This window comes from Rhinolophus sinicus, chromosome 13 (genome assembly GCF_057876585.1).
Source record: "Rhinolophus sinicus isolate RSI-liver-muscle chromosome 13, RSI-T2T, whole genome shotgun sequence".
NCBI classification, from domain to species: Eukaryota; Metazoa; Chordata; class Mammalia; order Chiroptera; family Rhinolophidae; genus Rhinolophus; species Rhinolophus sinicus.
This window is the reverse complement of record NC_142513.1, coordinates 46,929,085-46,949,850: the sequence shown is the minus strand read 5'-3', so window position 1 is coordinate 46,949,850 and position 20,766 is coordinate 46,929,085. Positions and strand designations below refer to the sequence as shown.

The 20,766-nt window shown below is 46.2% G+C and overlaps 1 protein-coding gene across 3 annotated transcripts in view; it reads right to left on the bottom strand.

Annotated features, from left to right (window-relative positions):
• HERC2 (HECT and RLD domain containing E3 ubiquitin protein ligase 2) overlaps window positions 1-20,753 on the bottom strand; it is a 154,079-nt gene extending 133,326 nt beyond the window's left edge. For all 3 annotated transcript variants that reach the window (XM_019753190.3, XM_019753191.3, XM_019753192.3), the window contains exons 1-9: window positions 20,499-20,753; window positions 19,959-20,061; window positions 10,843-10,957; window positions 9,015-9,152; window positions 7,834-8,053; window positions 4,638-4,738; window positions 3,148-3,304; window positions 1,140-1,250; window positions 457-628 (exon numbers count right to left, since the gene is read on the bottom strand). In XM_019753190.3, the coding sequence (XP_019608749.2) occupies window positions 457-628; window positions 1,140-1,250; window positions 3,148-3,304; window positions 4,638-4,738; window positions 7,834-8,053; window positions 9,015-9,152; window positions 10,843-10,957; window positions 19,959-20,030 (1,086 nt within the window). In that variant the 5' untranslated portion in view covers window positions 20,031-20,061; window positions 20,499-20,753. The remainder of the gene's footprint in view (window positions 1-456; window positions 629-1,139; window positions 1,251-3,147; window positions 3,305-4,637; window positions 4,739-7,833; window positions 8,054-9,014; window positions 9,153-10,842; window positions 10,958-19,958; window positions 20,062-20,498) is intronic.
• Between the last annotated feature and the right edge of the window lie 13 nt (window positions 20,754-20,766).

The following is a 20,766-nucleotide window of genomic DNA, read 5'->3' as shown; positions in this document are numbered from 1 at the left end:
CACAGTGAAACCTCACGGGGCAGCCCCTCCTCGAAGCACCCCTCCTTAGCACTGCAGGGGCCCATCTTCCTGCCTCCACTGGCTGGTTCCCTTGTAGAGGTGAACATGGCCTCTTTATACCCTCCGAGTCTCCTACCCTCACTCCCCTGTCACATCCCATGCCTCCCACCCACCTGCCCCATGCCTGCCCCATGTCCCCCATGCCTCCCCCATGCCCCCCCATGCCCGCCCCACACCCCTCAACTGCCTGCCCATCTGCCATGTGCCCCCCATGCCTCCCCAACACCCGCCCCACCCCTGCCCCACACTGAGCTCACTGCTAAAATCATCAGATACACCCTCCCCACTCCAGACCACCACCCCACGTGTGCTCTGGTCCTGTGTATAAAAATCTAACTCTTAGGATAACTGAAAAAAGAGAGCAACTTAAATGCAAAGCCTGGGGCTGACACTTACGTGAGTGTCACTCTCTGTGTGAGGGGCGTCTTTCCCACAGCTCATGCTCTGAAATCGATGCAGCAAAGGGAGGAGGGGGGCGCTAGTGCCCTGGGCGGAGCGCTCATTGTCCGCCTCCTGGGCCCCACTGTCCCACAGCTGAAGCAACAACAGGACGGCAGATAACATTTGGCTGAAAGAGAAAGTACCTTTACTCTCTAGTCAAAACACATTACCTTTTTTTGCCACAATCTGTCAAAAATAAAAGCAGACAGCTAAGTAAAATCGAAGAAATACTTTTGATTGGAAAGGAAAGCCAAATAATGTTATCAAAACTCTTAGCGGTAAAATCACTGAATCCACACCAACATTTTAGCACACGACATTCACCTTCTGTGGATATGAAATACAGAACCACTTAAGAAGCTCAAAACAGCACTTTCTACAGGAATGTCTGGGACATTACATTAATGGAATAAAAATAATTATTTTAAGAAAACTAAGAAAAAAAGAACATTTCCTAGACTGTTAGAAAGTTGAACACAGAAAAGGAAGTGAAGAAAAGCTAAGTGTGCCCAGGTTTAAAAGAAAACAGTGACCTGGGACGCAGTGTTTGATGACAGAACACTGCATGTTTGCCACAGGCCCAGAGGATTGGGTGAGAAGCCACAAAACCACGACCCTCTGGCCCGCAGCACTCTCACCTGAGCGTGCCTCTCTGCACAGCCAGCTCTAAGAGGATGGCCAGGGCCAGACGCTGGTCCTGTAGGGGGACGCCTCCTGGCCCTTTGCTCCCCGGCGGCCCATGCACATCCCTGAAATGACAGCAGTGGGGCAGGAACAAAGCGACGTCAGTGGTGAAGGACTGCATGCTACACACGACACTATAATGTCATCTGAACTATATTCTCTCATGGAGAAATGCATTTAATATTTAGAATTCACATTTCTGAGACTTGCTACTAAAATTCAGGGATTTCAAAGTGCACAATTAACTTGTAAAGATATCTTTTCATTAAAAGTATCCATTCAAACATTAAGATTACATTAGAAGACATACTCCAAGTTTCTGTACCACAAAATCATTTGGATCATTATTCAGATGACTAGAAGGAAATGTATAGATCTATTTCCAGTCTTAGTGGCACGGAAGTTGTTAGAGGATTGACATTCCTCTGTTGAACCGGAGAAGGGCCAGCTCTACAACCACTGAGAATCTACAGGCAGAATGTCCATGCTCATTTTTATCTCTGATCAGAGAAAGAATTTTAACTTTTCCTTGTTCTCCGATCATAAATAACAAGTCTTTTCAACCCAAGATGGGGAAGGGAAGGTCTTCCAACATGACCGTTACATTTGAATTTTTGCAATTAATTCCCAGCCTATTTTCAGGGATCCACTATACCTAGTGGCGGTGTTTTCACCAGCAGCCCAGGGAGCCAAATTCTCATCCCATTGGCACCGAGACCACAGGTGTCCCTGCTTGCTGGAAGGGACATGGCAGTGACCTCTAGCTATGGGAATGAGAAGAGACTTACTTTTCCTCTGAGTATGTCTGCGCTGCTGAATTTTGTATGAGTATATGCGTGTTCTTTAAACTTAAAAACCATTAGCAAAAATACATAGCACCCAGGGCGACTGGATGGCTCAGTTGGTTAGAGCACGAGCTCTCAACAACAAGGCTGCCAATTCAATTCCCGCATGGGATGGTGGGCTGTGCCCCCAGGAACTAAGATTGAAAACAGTGATTGGGCTTGGAGCTGAGCTGCGCCCTCCACAACTAGATTGAGGGACAATGACTTGGAGCTGATGGGCCCTGGAGAAACACACTATCCTCCAATATTCCCCAATAAAATTAAAATATATATATATATAGCACCCAAGCCCAGAGTTCATGGTCTTCCTTACAATGATTCACATTCAAAACAAAAATTTTTTTTTTAACAGGATTTTATTGGGGAACAGTGTGTACTTCCAGGACTTCCCCCCCCCCCCCCAAGTCAAGTTGTTGTCCTTTCAATCTTAGTTGTGGAGGGCATAGTTCAGCTTCAGGTCCAGTTGCCGTTGCTAGTTGCAGGGGGTGCAGCCCACCATCCCTTGCAGGAGTCAAACCGGCAACCGTGTGGTTGAGAGGACACACTCCAACTGAGCCATCTGGGAGCTCAGTGGCAGCTCAGCTCAAGGTGCCATGTTCAATCTTAGTTGCAGGGGGCGCTGCCCACCATCCCTTGCGGGACTCAAGGAGTTGAACCGGCAACCTTGTGGTTGAGAGCCCACTGGCCCATGTGGGCAGCGAACCGGCAGACTTTGGAGTTAGGAGCACGGAGCTCTAACCGCCTGAGGCACCAGGCCGGCCCCCATGCTGTCAATTAAGACAACACACATCAGTCCAATGGTGGCACCCACATTCTCATTGATAGGCACATAACTGGTGCTCAAACCCTTCAGGAATGACTGATCCCCAAGACAAAATGTCTGAGATTAATTAGAAACACATCTCTCACTTTCCGTCCCACTTGCTATGACAGCTCCCTGGGTCCGATCAGAGTACCAGAAGTCAAACTTTGAAAAGCTGAGACCAAGCTCTGGAATCAGAAGGTGCTACAAACACGCCCACACCAACCACTGAGGCTCTCAGCTCTAGTAAAGGTCAGTGCAAGCCGGAGCCTGTGGGAACCATGCAGCAGTGAGGTGTGGGAGGAGAGGACTCACCCCGTGACGACGGCCCTGAGGAATCTGGTGGCTCTCTCCACCACCTCCAGCCACACAGAGGACACTGCGCTGTCATCAAAAAGCGAGGCCTCGGGCAGAGCTCTCAGCGCCTCCAGGGACTCCTGCAACAGCTCGCTGCACAGGTCCGCATCCTCCCCTGGGCACACGAGCACATCAGTGAGCACCACCTACTCCATGGGCAGCATTGTCCCCACTCTCCGGGCCGTCCACTGCTCAGCGTGAGGATGCCACTGCCACAAGGGCTGCCTCTCTTCCCTCTCAATAAGACAATCAAGAACTCGAGGGACTGCAACAGGACACAGTGGTCCCAGAGCCAATTCTTTCTTTGGAGACGCTACGTGAGCACATCGGACCTCCCGTTCCCCTAGGAGATAAATCTATACTGAGGCACTGCAGTGAGTGACTTTTACCTATTTTTCTTTGGAAAAAAGCATAAACCGGATAAGTCAAACAGATTCTGAAACCTATCGTTTACAAACAAGAAACATGAGGTACAGGCAGCACGTGGAACCAGCCCAGGGGCTGGTGGGCACAGGTCAGCCGCCAGGCCCATGTCACTGACGGCCGGGCCCACGTCCCCGACTGCTGGGCCCACTACCTGACCGCCAGGCTGACGTCCCTGACGGCCGGGCCCACTGCCTGACGGCCAGGCCCACTGCCTGACAGCCGGGCCCACTGCCTGATGGCGTGCCCACTACCTGACCACCAGGCTGACGTCCCTGACGGTCGGGCCCTCTACCTGACAGCCGGTCCCACGGCCTGAAGGCCGTGCCCACTACCTGACCACCAGGCTGACATCCTTGACGGCCGTGCCCACCGCCTGACGGCCGGGCCCACTACCTGACGGCCGTGCCCACCGCCTGACGGCCGTGCCCACTACCTGACCACCAAGCTGACGTCCCTGACGGCCGGGCCCACTGCCTGACGGCCGTGCCCACCACCTGACGGCCGTGCCCACCGCCTGATGGCCGTGCCCACTACCTGACCACCAAGCTGACGTCCCTGACGGCCGGGCCCACTGCCTGACGGCCAGGCCCACTGCCTGACAGCCGGGCCCACTGCCTGATGGCGTGCCCACTACCTGACCACCAGGCTGACGTCCCTGACGGTCGGGCCCTCTACCTGACAGCCGGTCCCACGGCCTGAAGGCCGTGCCCACTACCTGACCACCAGGCTGACATCCTTGACGGCCGTGCCCACCGCCTGACGGCCGGGCCCACTACCTGACGGCCGTGCCCACCGCCTGACGGCCGGGCCCACTACCTGACGGCCGTGCCCACCGCCTGACGGCCGGGCCCACTACCTGACGGCCGTGCCCACCGCCTGATGGCCGTGCCCACTACCTGACCACCAAGCTGACGTCCCTGACGGCCGGACCCACCGCCTGACAGCCGTGACCACTACCTGACCACCAGGCTGACGTCCCTGACCACCAGACCCACGTACTCTCGACCACCAGGCTCACATACCTGACCGCCAGGCCCGGCGCAGGAACGCAAAGGCGAAAGACAGGGCTGCCCGGGATCCGACTCTCGCAAGTCCTTCCACTCCTTTGCCAGAAGGCCGGGAACTGCGGACAATACATATGGGGGTGACAACCGGTCAGTCATGGGATGTACTAATGCTAAAATCAAACCAATGATATGGAAGGATTCGCACCAAATTGTGGTCGGTGGGTTTTTTAGATGGTAGGATCACAAGTGACTTTTAGTCTCATTTTTTAAAAACTTTTACCAAATGTCCTTTCTAAAGGAAAAGTTGTCTCTTTTAGGAAAAAAAACAAAAACACATTACAAAGAATTTTAAATGACTTACAAGTGCACTCATGAGATCATCTCAGGGCACTGAGGTTATTGGTGGGGGAGGATGGGAAACAGGTCAATACAGAAATGGGGGGATGAAACCTCAGGTGGTAGAGAAGGCAGGTGAGGGGTGAGGGGCATGTGGGGCACTCTGCGCAATGTCCGAGACCCTGCACCCAGGCTGGACTGTTTGTTCTGGACCTTTCCCTTCTCAGGCCAACGTGACTGCTGAGTTCGGAGCCCACGTACTGGTCCTATTCTCTTCCACCCTCACCATGCTGAGGTTCCCTCTCCTGAACTCAGTGCTTATCACTGTCATGTCTCCTTTGAAGCTCGTTACTACTTATGTATGTTAATTTAAGAAGACATGGTTTCATTTTGCATATTACGAAACTATACAGTTTTCTATGAAAATCATCCTAAACTAGAAACAAAAACTAGAACACAAACATGCATGTACCATATAAACTCAGTTACACATAGCAAGTAATTTTATTTTCAACTTTGTATTGTTGTATGCTTCTCTAACTATTCTCCAAATTTACTATAATCTGTTTTCATAATCAGGAAGAAATGCTATTAAAAATGGGTAATGATAAGGAATGATCTCCCCAAGATACAAGGTCACGTTCCAGGAGCAGTGAAGGACACCACAGCGGCAGCTGCAGGCACATGTCTGTGATGCCGAACAGACCCCTCCCCAGGGTCTCCGAGGAGAAACAAGACACTGTAGTTAAGGACCGCCCCAAGGAGGTGCCTGGGAGAAAGAAACAAAGAGGCTGACACTTTGTTTCTAAATGAGAAGTAAACATTATAAGACACAGATGTGTAACAAGATACTAGTCTTCAGGACAGAAACACAGGTTTAGTGTTCAGAGGAGGTGGGAGGCGCCCCTGAGCAAGCCACTGAAGAGAAGCAGAAGCTGGGCCCCCTCAGTCCTGAATCTGTACAGTGTGAGAACTGCTACATCTGCAACAAGTGGCTCAGCAGCTAGTTCCACAAAAAAGTGAGCCCACCACTGCCCAATAAATGAAGAAATGAGGAAATCTGCACAAATTTAGGACATGTCACTACACAGCTAATAGAATGGCTAAAGTGAAAAGGTGACAAAAGCAAAGGGGCGAGAAGGATGTAGAGAAATGGGTCCCTCACACGTGGCTGGTGACTGTGTGAGGTGGTACAGCTACTGTGGAAAAGAACGGCAGTGTCTTTCAGGCCCAAACACAATGCCCTCCAGGGCATTCATTCCAGAGAAATGAAACAGGTTCACACAGAAACCTGTCCATGAAGATTCACAGCAGCTCTATTCATAATACTCAAAAACTGTGACTGGTCATCTCAAGGTTACCCTCCCACGGGTGAAGGCACATCCACACCATGGACCCCACTCGGCAGTGCCGACACATGCAAGCACTTGGAGGGGTCTCCAGGGAATGCTGCTGAGTGAAAAAACGCACCATACATGTTACATGACAGACCTGGGGACCACAGTAGTGGTGGCCAGGGTTCACGGCAGGGGAAGGGCAAAGGAGGTGGGTGCAGCTAGAAAAGGGTCCTGTCCTGTACCCCGACTGTGGCAGTAGTGACAGAAATCCACACTTGTGATAAAATTGCATGGAAATACACACAAAGCTTAGCGTACAACACCACTGGGGATTTTAGCAGACCAGTAACTGAATCAAAGCCACTGTCCTATTTGTGACACTGCAAGTGGCCTCCTTGGGGGAGAGGCAGAAGATATAAGGACTCTGCACCATTTCTTACAACTACATACGAATACACAAGTATCTCCAAATAAATGTTTTTAAGTTTAGAAATTTCCTCTATTTAATGAAAAGTAGATTTCAATAAATCCATCAACCCTTATGTCACCTCAACAGAAAGATAAGCGGGGCTGCCCACCACTTCTGCAATCTTAGGGAATTCAGTTTGACTCAACAAATATGCAGAATGCCTAGAGAAGCCCCAAATCTACCACCCAGTGACTGTCACAGTCAAGGAGGAAAGGGCTAGGCTGTCATCACACGGTGTCACTTGGTTCAATTTTTCTTAGAACTACTACTCCGATGCATGATATGTAATGTGATTTCAATGAGATTTCAACAGAAAAAAAACAAGGAACTATGCTACACTTGGCACATCTTATCTCTGAGACGCACAATAACAAGGCTTTTCCTCCCCTGCTTCTTTCTGCCTTCTGTACTTGCCAGGTGCTCTATCGGGAGTAAAAGTCAATATTACAATCAAATAAAACAAACTTTTCAACTACATAAAATATGAATTCTATCTGGACATCTTTTAGTCTAGCCTTCTGAGAACAAAAGTCTAGTAGACAGCTATACTTTGGAAAAACAGAATTTTACACAGCCTTAAGTATTATAATGACTGTTAGTTAATGCCTCTGAGAAAATCTGCTGATGTATACTGATATGTTAAAAGTCACATGCCTGAAAGCATCTCTTATAATAAGAGTAAGAAAATCATATTAGGAAGAAAACAATGAAGCATCTAAACTAGTTAGGCACTAAGTATTACAATCTGACTATTCCCTATCCATTAGCAAAACAAAACAGATACAATGATCAGATACCATTGCCAAATCTAGACATGTCGCTCTAAACCTTTGGCGGGATTCTACACTAACAACAGAAAAATGTCTTTAAAATAACGGTATACCCTGGCTAGTACCTGAGCAAACTGGGAAAGCCATTCTCCAGATTATAGAAAACATTCAAAAAGAATAAAGTTTCATAAAGATGAAAAAGGATCTATGTTGAGTGCCTCAATTAAACTTTCCCGGACAAAACAGCCTGAATTTTACATTTAGCTGGTATCAGCATGCTTTCTTCATTCTCCTGTCACCTTTTTTTGTCCACAGGGGGCAAACAAATGCTGCTGCTTTTCCATTTCACTTTGACGTTCTCTTGGAAAACAGTTCTATTCAAGGCGATGAAATAGCGCTCCAAGATGGCCAGCCTCTGCTTGAGTCTCAGGGCGGAGAGGGTGCTGGCAGCTGACTGCATGGCCAGAGCGTGCTGCTCTCTCACCAACACGGACAGACATTCCTTCAGCTCTTGCACATCTAGAAAACACGGTAAGAAAACATCCATGGGCATTTTGTTATATTGTGAAACCGATAATACGAGGTGACACTTGAGTGCTGAATTAATATGTGCCAAAACATTGTAAGCACTTTACACATATTAGATAATCGTCACAGCCACCAAGAGGTCCTACTGCCTGTTGATTTCATGGAGGGGGAAACTGAGGCACAGCCGACTTGCCCAAGGTCACCCAGATGAGGATGACACGTGGGACAGGCCACTCTTAGCCACCATGGTATACTGCCTCTCTGTAAACGCTGTGTAAGTTTTTAACACAAAATGATAAAGTCAATACTTATCGGCAGCACATTTCCTAGACATAGAGAAAAACTACCTATTACTCTCATTATCATGAAACCAAACTCTCGATTTTTTGGTGTTGAAGAAAACCTTTTTATTTTATATATTCTTCTTATAATTGAATTTTATACTGTGTGCATGCATTTCTATTAAAAAATTAAAGTTACAATAAGCAGGTGGGGAAATATTTAATAGCAGACAAAATGGAATTCAAGATGAAAAAGCATTATGAGACAAACATGAATATTCTTTGATTCTACTGCTTACATGAGGTAAGCAAGCTAGTCAATATCCTAAAGACACAAAGTCGAATGGTGGATTCCAGGAGCTGGGGAGAGGGAAGAAATGGGAGTTGTGATTTATTGAGCAGCATTTCAGTTTGGGAAGATGAAGAGGTTCCAGAAATGGATTGTGGTGATGGCTACACAACGGTGTGAATGTACTTAATGTCACTGAACTGTCACTTCAGACTGCTTGAAGTGGTAAACTGTATGCTATGTACAGTTTACAATATTAAAAAAATTTCAGTTAAATTTTTTAAAACTCTATGACGGAAAAAGCAGCCCATCTATGGTATCAAGAAAGTGAGCACGAAGCAGGTGTAGCTTTGCACAGGACGGGAATCTCAGAGCACAATACCTGGCTGCTTGCCCCACACCCAGCTCTCCAGGATTGACTTGGCCCTGTACGCAGGGGCAGCTGCTTCTTCCTCATCCTTTTTCTCTTTGTCATTCGCATCTTCTTTCTTTGTTCCACTCTGAGTATCAACACTATCATCTGGAAAATTTGTAAAAAATTTTTTAATCTATAAATTGCTTTCCAAAATGTAACACCCACTTGGTAGTTTCTTCGCAAAGTCCCTCCCAGAAATGGAAAGGTAAGTTACAACGCTCATCATTAGCTGAATGTTTGATTTTTAAAAATTTCATGAATCATCACCATAACGGGTACAGTGTGATTTACAAAGTAATGAATGACCAGTGACCCTTTTAATAAAGAAATCAAAGTATCACACAAATTCTTCTTTAAAGCATGCCTTCCAAAACAGTCCATGAATTTCCCACTACACTTCACCGCTAACAAACTCCGTCTTTGGTGTTCACCTGCTTGAATTTCACATGCATGCTTCTACCCAGTGACTGCCAGTTGCTGTGTGTCCATGGGAAGGGAAGATGTGGAATGGGATTATGGTTCAAAAATCATCTCAACTCCATGCGTTGCTCAACTCCATCACCAACTGAGAACCACTGTGACACATGGCCACCCTTGTTGACTGACAGAGTGTAATTCAGAAGCGTTGGGACGCCCACATGCAGAAGATGGGCTGGGAAGCCCCTCATTTCTGCAGGAGCTCACTGCTGCCATCAGAGCCTCCCATGCTCCAGGCCCCCAATGTGGGAAGATGAGCAGACCAAGGAGAACTGCCCCTCCCCAGACTGACCTCGTCTAAGCAAATCTTATTAACAAACCCAATGCAGGTCCCAGAACCACGGAAGGCCATACCCATGTCCACACCTCGTGGCCCGTGCTGTGCTCTAATGCCCAGGTGGAGCCGTGAAGCCCAGCCTGCAAAGCACTTTACTCCTTTCCATCTGATGCTGTTTCGAAGAGTAATCACTTAACCAGAGCCTGGAATCTTTTCATCTGCTTCCTTCCAAAGCTAGAGGCCAGAAATCAGGTCTCCAACTAACAAGCCCCACGGCAGCCTCGCTAGGATGTGTCTGTCAGGAGAGACTCCAGCCGAAGCTGACATCACCCTTCCAGCAGACAGCAGGCCAACTCCCAGGGCTGGGTCAGGCTTCCCACAAGGGACTCAGAATACAGAGCAATGCGAATTAATTATGGAGGACAGGTAGATTTATGAGGGCGATCTAACTGTGGTCATTTGCTGTGGAACATGTTGGTTTTTGAATGTTCTCCTTTCTAAGCAGCACAGAGCAGCCCTAACCCCCAATATGACAGGTTGGGCCTGCACAAGGCACGTGGCACACTGACAAGCAACATCGCCAGCAGGACTTGGAAATGTATTACAAACGCAAATCCCGGGCCCCATGCCAACTACAGAATCAGAACTCTGGGAGTGGGGCCAGCCATGGGGCGGGGGTCTGACCAAGTGGCACCAGGAATCAGGATTTAATTCTTTTCTAAAAGTCACTATTTATGGTTAGCCACGGCAAGACATATTTCAAAACTTAAAAGAAGAAACCCTAACTGCAGTGCCTAGAAGCCGCAGACGACACATCATAGGACACTACAGTGAGGTGGCTTGAGGCCTTCAGCACAGAGAATGACGAGCTCCAGGTGGCCTGTGATACTGACTGTCATTTAGACAATCACCAAAGGGAAAATCAAACTTCATAGAGTTAGGCTTAGACACTCCTGTTCCTACAGCACATTCCAAAATTTCTATAAAATGCAACTTATAAAGGTCTTGACAAAATGAAACGTACTAGTTAAAGGACCTTACCTTTTCTAGGTGGAAGCTCTCCATTCTGGGTTAACTCCGCCCCAATATATACAATTTCGCCATCTTTAACCATTTCATTCCACAGACCACAGAGCCCATCTCTCGTGAATGCAAGCTGGCAATGATAAATGAGATAAACTTACGGAGTGAGCATACTCACAAAGCAACCCTTAAAGAATGACATGAAAAAAACTCACTTCCTTTCATTTATTCAATCACTCAACAGTTAATGAAAATTATTCCAAGAAATATAGTTAAGTGAAAAAGGCACAGTGTATACTAGTGTATATACTATGCCAACTTTTGCATAAGGTCCAAGAAAAAAGACACATAATACACATAAGCCAGACACAAATAGCAATGATTCTCTCTAGGGAGACAGGAAGGCCAATATGGGAGGAAGGCAGGAGAGAAGAATGAAAGCAGGATTTTGAGCATATCTTATATATTTTCACTTCTAAGACATATAAGTGATTTCCATCAAAAAGTTAAAGTTAAATCCTAAAAAAGCAAAACCTAGAACTGGTGACAAGCAAATTAATCTATGTTTATCAGAAAGAAAAGTGCTTCTAGGGACTTTTGAATTATACATCTTTAGTCAGATATACTCCAAGGAAGAAAAATCTTAACTTTATGCGCTGGTATCACTGATAATCGCAATATTGACATGAAAATTTTAAAGCTAGTTCATGTTATACTACACAATAAGGTAATGTTAATATAACAAAACATACTTTTATGATAAAGTATGTCAGTGTTACTAGAAACTAAGATTTTCAGCGTAAGAAACTTTTAAAGAACAATTTGAATTGAAAACCTCAGTATGAACTTACATTGATCACGTCTGCTGCTCCGTCTTTGGAAAGGAAGCAGACCTGGGGGCCCTCTAACAGCAGTGAGGACACCCAGAGCCCCGATGCTGGTTTCCAAGTTCCACATTCCAGTAAACGAAACCTGGGCTCTTGGAAATCAGGCTGACTCGGGGACGAGAGCAGACAAAATGAGCCTGGAAAGGCTCATGTTTGCACCAAGGAAGTTGCTCAAAGTCTGATGGGAACTCTACTGGCCAAATTTGGAACAATTTTGAGCATCAAAATACACAACTATAGTGGATTGCAAAAGTAAATGAAAACACCTATGTCCCTCATGGCAGTCAAAGAGGAAACAAAATTGCTCTCTCCTGTGAGGATCTGGGAATCAGAAAAGGCTTGTCAGGGCATGCAGCTGCGAGGGGAGGTGTGCAGTGGCCACCCAGAGAAGGCACCCATTCCAAAACCTGCAGGCACGACAAAGCCCTCTCACCAGACACACACTGTTTCAGACCCTGAAACAGACACGTCTGTGGGCCCATCTTTAATGGAAGGCCAGGACCTCTAACCAGCTCCTTGTCAGCATCCAGCACGTACCACCCTCATGAACCATCCACTGCCTCCCGTAGCAGTGTCTGAAGTAGAGCACGAGCTGCATGCAGGGCACTGAGCAGTCTCAGCACAGCTTCTCCTAGGTTCTCAGGACTGCTGCGTCCCTCAGTTCTCTCACCTAACGAGCAGTTTTCCAGCAACTCACTCCTCACCTACCGCACACATACTGAGAGCCCCACATGCAGGCGGGGTCTGTGAATGGAGGCGCCATCACCCTGGACTAGGCTCCGTTTCCTTCTGTGGCAAAGGGAAGGAATGTCTCCTGCATAAGCGAGGTCCCACATCAGCTCAGTGCTAGGTAAGTCAAAGGAGGCTCACCCTGCGGGCCCTGCTTTCTCAGTTGAACGCCTCGGAGGACAAGGCCAGAGGAAGACACACTCCACAGCCGTGAAGGGCACCCTGCTGTGGCTGCCTGTGGAGGGGGCCGCCTCCAAGAACCCATGACTCAGTCCAAGACCCAACACCAATGAGATCCCAGTGAGACCCCGGCTGAGCACACAGCACAGCCAACACCCTGCTGCGCCGTGAGACCCGAAGCAGACAACGCAGCTCAGCCACGGCCAGACTCCCGGCCACAGAAACTGGGACACAGTACGGGAGTTGTTTGAAGTTGCTGAATTGGTGGCCAGTGACTTCTTATGTAGCAAGAGAAAACCAATTCAGTACCCAACTGAGTTTCACAGAAGCCACTGCTTTCAGCACATACCTGATCTGTTCACTAACAAGGTAATTCCATAAACATACTCGGGACCAAAACATATGACTCGTAGCAAAAGCACCAATTAGCAGGGGGAGAAGTAAAGTCCTTCCTGAAAAGTGAGCCACAGATATTCAGGGCCCCTGAGGTTTGAACGAGGAGATGGAAAGGCTTGCCTCATCCGGGTAGGAGGAGAGCAGCTAAGACCTGCTGCTGGGGTTCGGTCCAGTCCCCACACTGCCACACAAGCTGGGGGGGGGGGGGGGGCGGCAAACAGTGACCAGATAGCAGTCCGTGTGTATCATGCTCCAGGGGATCAACGATCACATCTTAAATCAAAACTCAGTCCCCGGGCAGTGGATGGAGACAAAAGAGGAAACTAGCAACAGAAAATAACTTACGAGGCCTTTGCTAAGAGCACCCTCAAAACGTGAGAACCTAAGCCCAGACAGGAAAGCAGAGGATTTAAGACATTTCATATCAAATGGGACTGATGTGAAAAGTGAAAAAAGACGTACAAACAGAACTGGAATGACAGAATTAGCTTGGTTTTAACCACTGAGGTTTGCACTAACAACTGAACATAAACATGGAGAGACACAGAGACACACACACACACACATACACACACTATAAATACAAATCCAGATCTTAGCAGGGTGTTCAGCGCTGGAGATTCAAATCCAGGCCTGAAGAAGATGCTGACACCCAAGGAGAGAGGGTGGACCAGTGTCCTCAGCCCTGACTGCACACGGGGACAACCCTCAGGTGGCTGGGTCCAGGCACCATGTTTTGGGGGACAGCCAGGTTGAGAAACGTTGGTGTTCAGAGTCATAAAAAACAGAGAAGTCGATGAGCTGACCAAGGCCTCACAGGACCAAGACTATCAGAGGCAGGCGGGGCAGAGGCCAATTGCCAAGCATGCTTGTCCTCACCAGCACCGGAACGAGCTCCCATACATGCCGTGAGGAGCCGAGGGAGCCGGCGAGACCCCGCACGGGAGCTACCAACACTTGAACACCAAACAGGATTGGGCTAGCCAACCCCTAAGATAGGTGTTAAACTGACTGCTTCAGAACTGTAGAATTCCACAAAATAATCCAAAACCAAACATGCCATGTCAATAAATGGCATTCTGATTAACTTGTACCTTAGAAAATGTTTATTTTTCCTGTCTTTAAAACATGCCTGTGGGCACTGGTTGGCTCAGTGGTTGGCGCGTGGTGCTCAAAACACCAAGGTCACGGTCTCGAGTCCCACATGGACCAGTGAGCTGTGCCCCCTCCCCCACAACTAGATTGAAAACGACTTGACATCCTGAAAAAACATATTGTTCCCCAATATTCCCCAATAATAATAACAACAACAATAATAATTATAAAAACATGCCTGAAATATTAATACCTGTTCAAATATTTGCAGATGACTAAAGTAAAGGTCTCTGGCTTTTTTTCTTAGCCTTGCAGAAAAAAACTTACTTAGCACCTACTGAACACATGACAACATGCCAATTCCAAAATATTTTAAGAACAGATTTCTAGAGCAAGTGGGAAAGTCAGGCAGGAACATAAAGCACATGTTTGAAGACATCAAGGCAGCGGGAGCCTGAGACCTGGGAAAGGACAGAGAGCCTAAGGCCACCCTCCATCAGGTGCCTGGCAATTCCACAGGCAGGGCTGAGGCCAGGAGCCCAGCAGAGTTGATGAGACAGGCTGGAGCCGGCATCCCCACGGGGGATAGGGCCGGTAAACACGCCAGGCTTTGAGTGGGACCTCGGGGCCACACACACCAGAGGCTCGAGTGATGTGGAAGCCGACAGCCTTCCCAGGAGGGGGCCCAGTTTGGAATCGTCTGTCCCCGCTGCTCTGCAGTGATCTGGGACTGCTCGTGCTGCTAATTTCCTCTATCCTGTCTGGAAGAGGATACTGTTACCCAGAGGATGGTGACAAATTTCCATATATAACATCTGAAGCTCAAACAAAAATAACAATGGATGAGACAAGACCATGTGATTGAAAAATGACACAAATACAAGACAACAGAAACAGAGCAAGAGTGGATCCAGAAAACAGAAATACACAGACCTTGTCAGAAAAAGGAGAGCCCGAGCAATACATTAAAGTGCTGACACTACCTGGTCAGCCGCCAGCCCAGGGCAGTGAGGGTAAGGGGATGAGAGAGACGGGACAGGGAGCCTGTGAAGCCATGACGCAGCTTGTCACTACAGGGGTCAGCAAACAACGGCCCAGCCTACCACCTGGTTTTATATGACCCACAAGCTGAGAATGCTTTTTACATTTTCCAATGGCTGAAAAATAATCAAGAGAAGGAAAACCCTTGAAGACACATGAAAATCATGACATTCCAAGTTCAGCATCCAGTTTTTCTGCAACCCAGCCACACTCCCCTTCCTATGTGTTGTCTGTGGCCGGTGAGCAGTTGTCACAGAAAACACATTGCTCACAGAGGCATCTACGGCCTGCCCCTTACAGAAAAGGTGTGCTGACTGTGTGACCACATCAGCCCCGCCCCACCTGAGCCACAGACACAGCATGTCACTCAGCAGGCATGCCCACTAGACATGTGGACTCTTCCACAAACTTTGCAAGGAAAAAGGAGCGATTAAAATACCCAGCTTCCATATCTCTCCTTGCCAACTGCTGAATGTTCACCCCGTGGGGAGCTAGCTCCTGCTCCCCACCTTCAAGCTCTCATCCGCTCCATGGTAGGCAATTGGGAAGCCATAAGCCACGTCCTGTGTATGACGTCACATCCAAGACTGAAAGCAGACAACCTCCCATCACACCAAGCATTACAGAGTCCTAAGAGGATATGGTCTTAATAGGGCACATAAATTAGCTCAAGACCTGCTAGATTAGTCCAAACAAACCTGATGATCAAGCTTTGAAAAGAGCAAGTTGATCCCGAGTAACTTACTGCACACCAAACAAAACTAATGGTCTTTAAATAAATCCAACAGAATTCAGCACAGGGTAGCATAGTATTTATATGTCCAGCACTCAATAAAAATTACCAGGCATGCAAACATTCCCACAATCAGAGCAATCAATCAAGAGAAATGAATCCAGAAATGACGGCAATGATGGAATTACCAGACAAGAACAGTGAAGGCTGTATCACAGATAAGCCCCACGTGCTCACCGACAGAGGATGACAAGTGAAACAAAAGGTACAAAAAGGACCCAAGTGGCCTCTCCAGACAGGAAAAACACAACATGTGAAATGAAACTTCAATAAGCAGGGTTAGCGGACTGGATACTGCAGAAGTCACACCACAATCTACCATGATATGCTGTGCTCTCTCCCTGCAACATTCATTTACTCCAGGTCCTACGCGCAACTGTGGGTTTAATGCCCACCACCAGTCTTCATGGCAACCTACAGTCTGGCAGCTAAAGATCTGTCTGTTCCATTCCTCAGGAAGGGCTCATGGAAACAGTATGTCCTGAGTTCTTGTTCGTCGATAAGTTTGTGTCCTTTTTACCTAAAAAGTCCATTTTGCTATAACATAAAATCCTGGGCTCACATTTTCTTTCCTTGGGTGCCTGAAAGATGTTCAATTTTCTTCTGCATAAAGCCTTGTTGTCAAAGTCCGGTAGTAAACTCGTTTTCTTTCCCTTATAACAATTATTAGCATTTTCCAAGAACCAAAGCTAAAAGTTAGTTCTTTAAAAAAGACTAACAAAGTATATAAACCCCTGACAAGACTGATCCAAAATATAGAGAAGGAATAATAAAAATCATGAATAAAAAAGACACAAAAGTAATCACAAGTCATTATTCTGTATTTACTAAATTCTTTTATTTCTACGCCTCATCTATTAACTGTAAAACCTGAGAATTTACCAAGATGATCATAGTTATGTTTTTTAACCTCCTGATATTTCTAAGCATAAAGTAACAATATATGCATTTAATAATTTTAAGTTTAACTTCAAAAGCTAACTTCTATGCTTAATTATTTCAAGTAGACAATTAGAAGAGACAAATAAACGATCCACGTTTAATTACTGATATATTCAACAACTTTGATGGATCTCAACAGCATTATGCTGAGTGAACAAAGCCAATCTCAAAAGGTCACATATAATATGACATTCTCGAAATGACAAAATTATAGAAATGGAGAACAGATTAGAGACTGCCAGGGGTGAAAGCTGGTGAGGGCAGGAGAGTGGCTGTAGATGGGCAGCAGGAACGAGATCTGTGTGGTGATGGGACAGTTCTCATCTTCACTGTGGTGGTGGTTACACAGACACGTGATAAAACGGTATAGAACTATGCACACATCATAGCAATGGCAACTTCCTGGTTTTGATATTGTACTATTGTTACATAAATGTGACCACTGGGGGAGTCTGGCTAAAGAGTATACAGTGACCTCTCTACTTTCTTTGCAACTTCCTGAGTCTCTTATTATTTCAAAATAAGTTAAAAAAAAAATTGCTTCATACATATCTAATTTCATGCTCCACTTCAAAGAACCCAAAAATAGAAACTGTGGGAAATTCATCTGAGTACAGCTTATGCAAGAAAGAACCCTTAACCTTACATGAAGACTAGTAAATAAATATGCATATGTCTTAAAAATAAAAAGCTTTATGGTATCATGTACTATTTTTTATAGTTCCTTTGCTTAATTGACTTTTGGGTTCACTGAAAAGCCTACCAAGCACATGAGACAGGACTTATCCTGTAAACATGAAAATGGTAACAGCAGTGAATGTAGCTGACACCTCTCAGCCTCTTCAAGAGACCTCTAAAGGAAACATGGCCATTCAAGAGACTCCACACAACAATCAGGAAAGAATGCTGAGAAACTAAAAGGCATTATATATGTAAAGCCAGATGTATGCCTGCCATGTAATGGGTACTCCATTCAAGGCCACTGGCTGCAAGATCCTAGGCCTAACTCATTTAAACATCCATGATCAACAAAGCCTAGGATCGTGGCCTGTGCTAAAAATATACATGTGTTAAAAGTTTTCACAGTGTCCAAACTTTTCCCTTTTCAAAGTCACTAAAACCTTCTAGGGCATTTCAAACAAACAGCTGTAGAAAGTAGATTTGCCAAATCCATTGGCTAAGACACATGTTTCTACCTCACATCTTAGTCATTAAGCAGATGTCAATTCTGTTTCCAATACAAAGCCCTACTTAAGAATTGGGAGACTTTCCACTGCGGTGAGAGAGCCGTCCTCAGCAAGACAAGAGTGAGACCTGTCAGTGCGAGGTCTGCACCGCAGCGTGTCTGTAGGAGGCTCCAAAGAGGGAAGCTGCGTCTAAGCAACTCCTTAGGGCAAAACGACGACATTCGTTCCTCACATATAATAAAAAATACTGAAGAAATGATATAAAACGAAGGTCAATAATCACTTTTTTCACAATATTAAACAGCTTCAATATCCATTACACATTTGTCCTCTGGTGCACTATTAGGAACCTAGGTCTGTCCACTGATCCCAAGGAGGCGTTTGGAAGACTTCTGAATAATACTCAAAACGTCTAAGAGGGTCCAACCACTGTACAGCACACTGAATAAATCAAAAGTAAAATGGCAAGCACTCCAAGGCCTAAGTGGTGTTTCTGTATCTGCCTGACTCATCGAAGGCGCTCAACTCAGCATTAAGCTGGTTCTAGATCAAGATGCTAAGACTCACATTTGGCAGTTATTCAATTATGACTCCTAAGAAAAAAACTTCATTAGGTAAAGTTCTTGACTTCAAAAAGTGTTCCAAAATACATAAACACTAATATAAAAGCAATTCTTAAAATCAGTTTGCCTGAATCTCAGGAATTCAGAAATAAGAAATGATTCATCTTTCACCTCCCCTATCCCACTCAAAAAAAAGATGACAAAGGAAAACAGACAGCGATTGCTAAATACAAGACAATAACAAAGAGTCACTATTATGCAAATTCTTGACCCAACCCTTTGTGCTTTTCTTTTCTAACACTACTAACAACAATCCCATCACCCACAACATAGTTCTGAACACTTGGCCTTCATATCTACAAGGATTAACACTTAAAAAATATTAAGGAGGGGCAATAATGCTCCATCACAAGTATCTATGATCAACTGCTTACATATATGACTCTTGATAAACAGTCATGCAGTATGTAAGATTATATTTTAAAAGGTAGATTGCTTGAAAAATACTTAAAATGTATTATGGGCAGGGGAGTTCCCAAAACACACATTTTGTAGTATGTGTGTTTTTTTCCTCAAAAAACACACATACTACAAAATGTTTCAGACACTTGTTTTCACTGGTAATATCGAGTGACGAAAGTAGTTTTTGCCAACCATTTGCAAACAAAACTAACCTGGGATAAAAAAACAGTCCATAAAAATATTACCACTATTACTTATTTGGTCACTTCTGGACAAGGTTACAATTACTTATCTCATTACATCAAAACATTAGAGAGTCGAAGGCCAACATTTTGTTTCCACGTGTTCTTGATGCGAAAATCTGAGCACCCCTCTAAATTAAGACCAGTCAACAAAGACAAAACAAACAACTCAACTGAACTCTCATCTCTCCAGAAAACACAAACATAGGACCCCATAAAATGAGTAAGTTTCTTCAGAACATAATCATTTACTGCATGCATGTCACTATTCCTCCACATAATTAACTGAACATCTCAAAAACTGTCACTATACAGTCACCAAGATATGAAGAATGATACGGACCTCTTAAAAAAATAACAGAAAATTTTTGCATGAGACTTCGAGGTTCTTGCACTTACAAATAACTGAAATTAAAATGTAGCCACACACAATCTGTAAAAAGAGCAACAAAAACTGACACGATAAAGGGTACACTTTAAGTTACAGGAAACAAACCAGCTTCTCTAACAGGGCTAAATCTATTTGCATCCACTGACATATCCTAAAGAAAGCTTACACCAGGAATTTAAATGTGGAGGCCGAAACACACCAAGAAAAAGGCATGTCAAAACCCCACCTGTATATCTGTTTTCAACCATTTGGAGTCAAGTCGATCCTGGGCAGCCAAACAGAAAGAATCAGAAGGCATCTTTCCTCCTGTTTCTTCCCAGTTGTCAGACCTGCAAGTAAAACAGAAACGTTGAAGACCAACAGCTTTCCATTATTTTACAGAGACCCGCCCGCAAGGGTTAATGCGGCAAAAAGAGAAGAACAGAAAGGAGGGAGAGGAGCAGAGTTGGGGGAGGAAAGTGAGAGGCCAGAGGGAGAAAGATGGAGAGACATGGGGAAGGAAGGGGTACGTCTAATACAGGTTAAGAACCCACGCGGGATTCGCCTGGTGCTGTACTACGTCGGCGAGACCTTGAGAATGGACGGTCACAGGAGACCGAACCACAATGTCATCCCCTCCCCTCAAACCCAAAAGATAAACAGACAAGAAGCCCACATTTCAACCACAAATGACAGCGCTTCTGCCGCTTTACCCCACACCACTGAGTGGTGCGTGAAACATATCAATCAGAAAATTTTCTACAGAAAAATCCAAAACAATAATCACTTAAAAATGGAAAGACAGCCCGCGACGCGCGCCGCCGACGCCCCGCGCAGGCCCAGGTCCGGCGGCCGCGCCAAAGCCCGCCGCGCCCGGCTCGGCCTAGCTCCGGGTCCAGGCCCGCGCCGCCACAGCCGCCGGCCGTCCTCGTCACCGCGCGGAAAGGAGGACCAGACGCGCAGAGGCCCGCGGACACAGCCTTCAAGCCGCCGCTGCCTCCGCCCGAGCCCGCGCCCGCTATCCCGACGCCGCTCGCGACCGGAGGGGCGGGCCG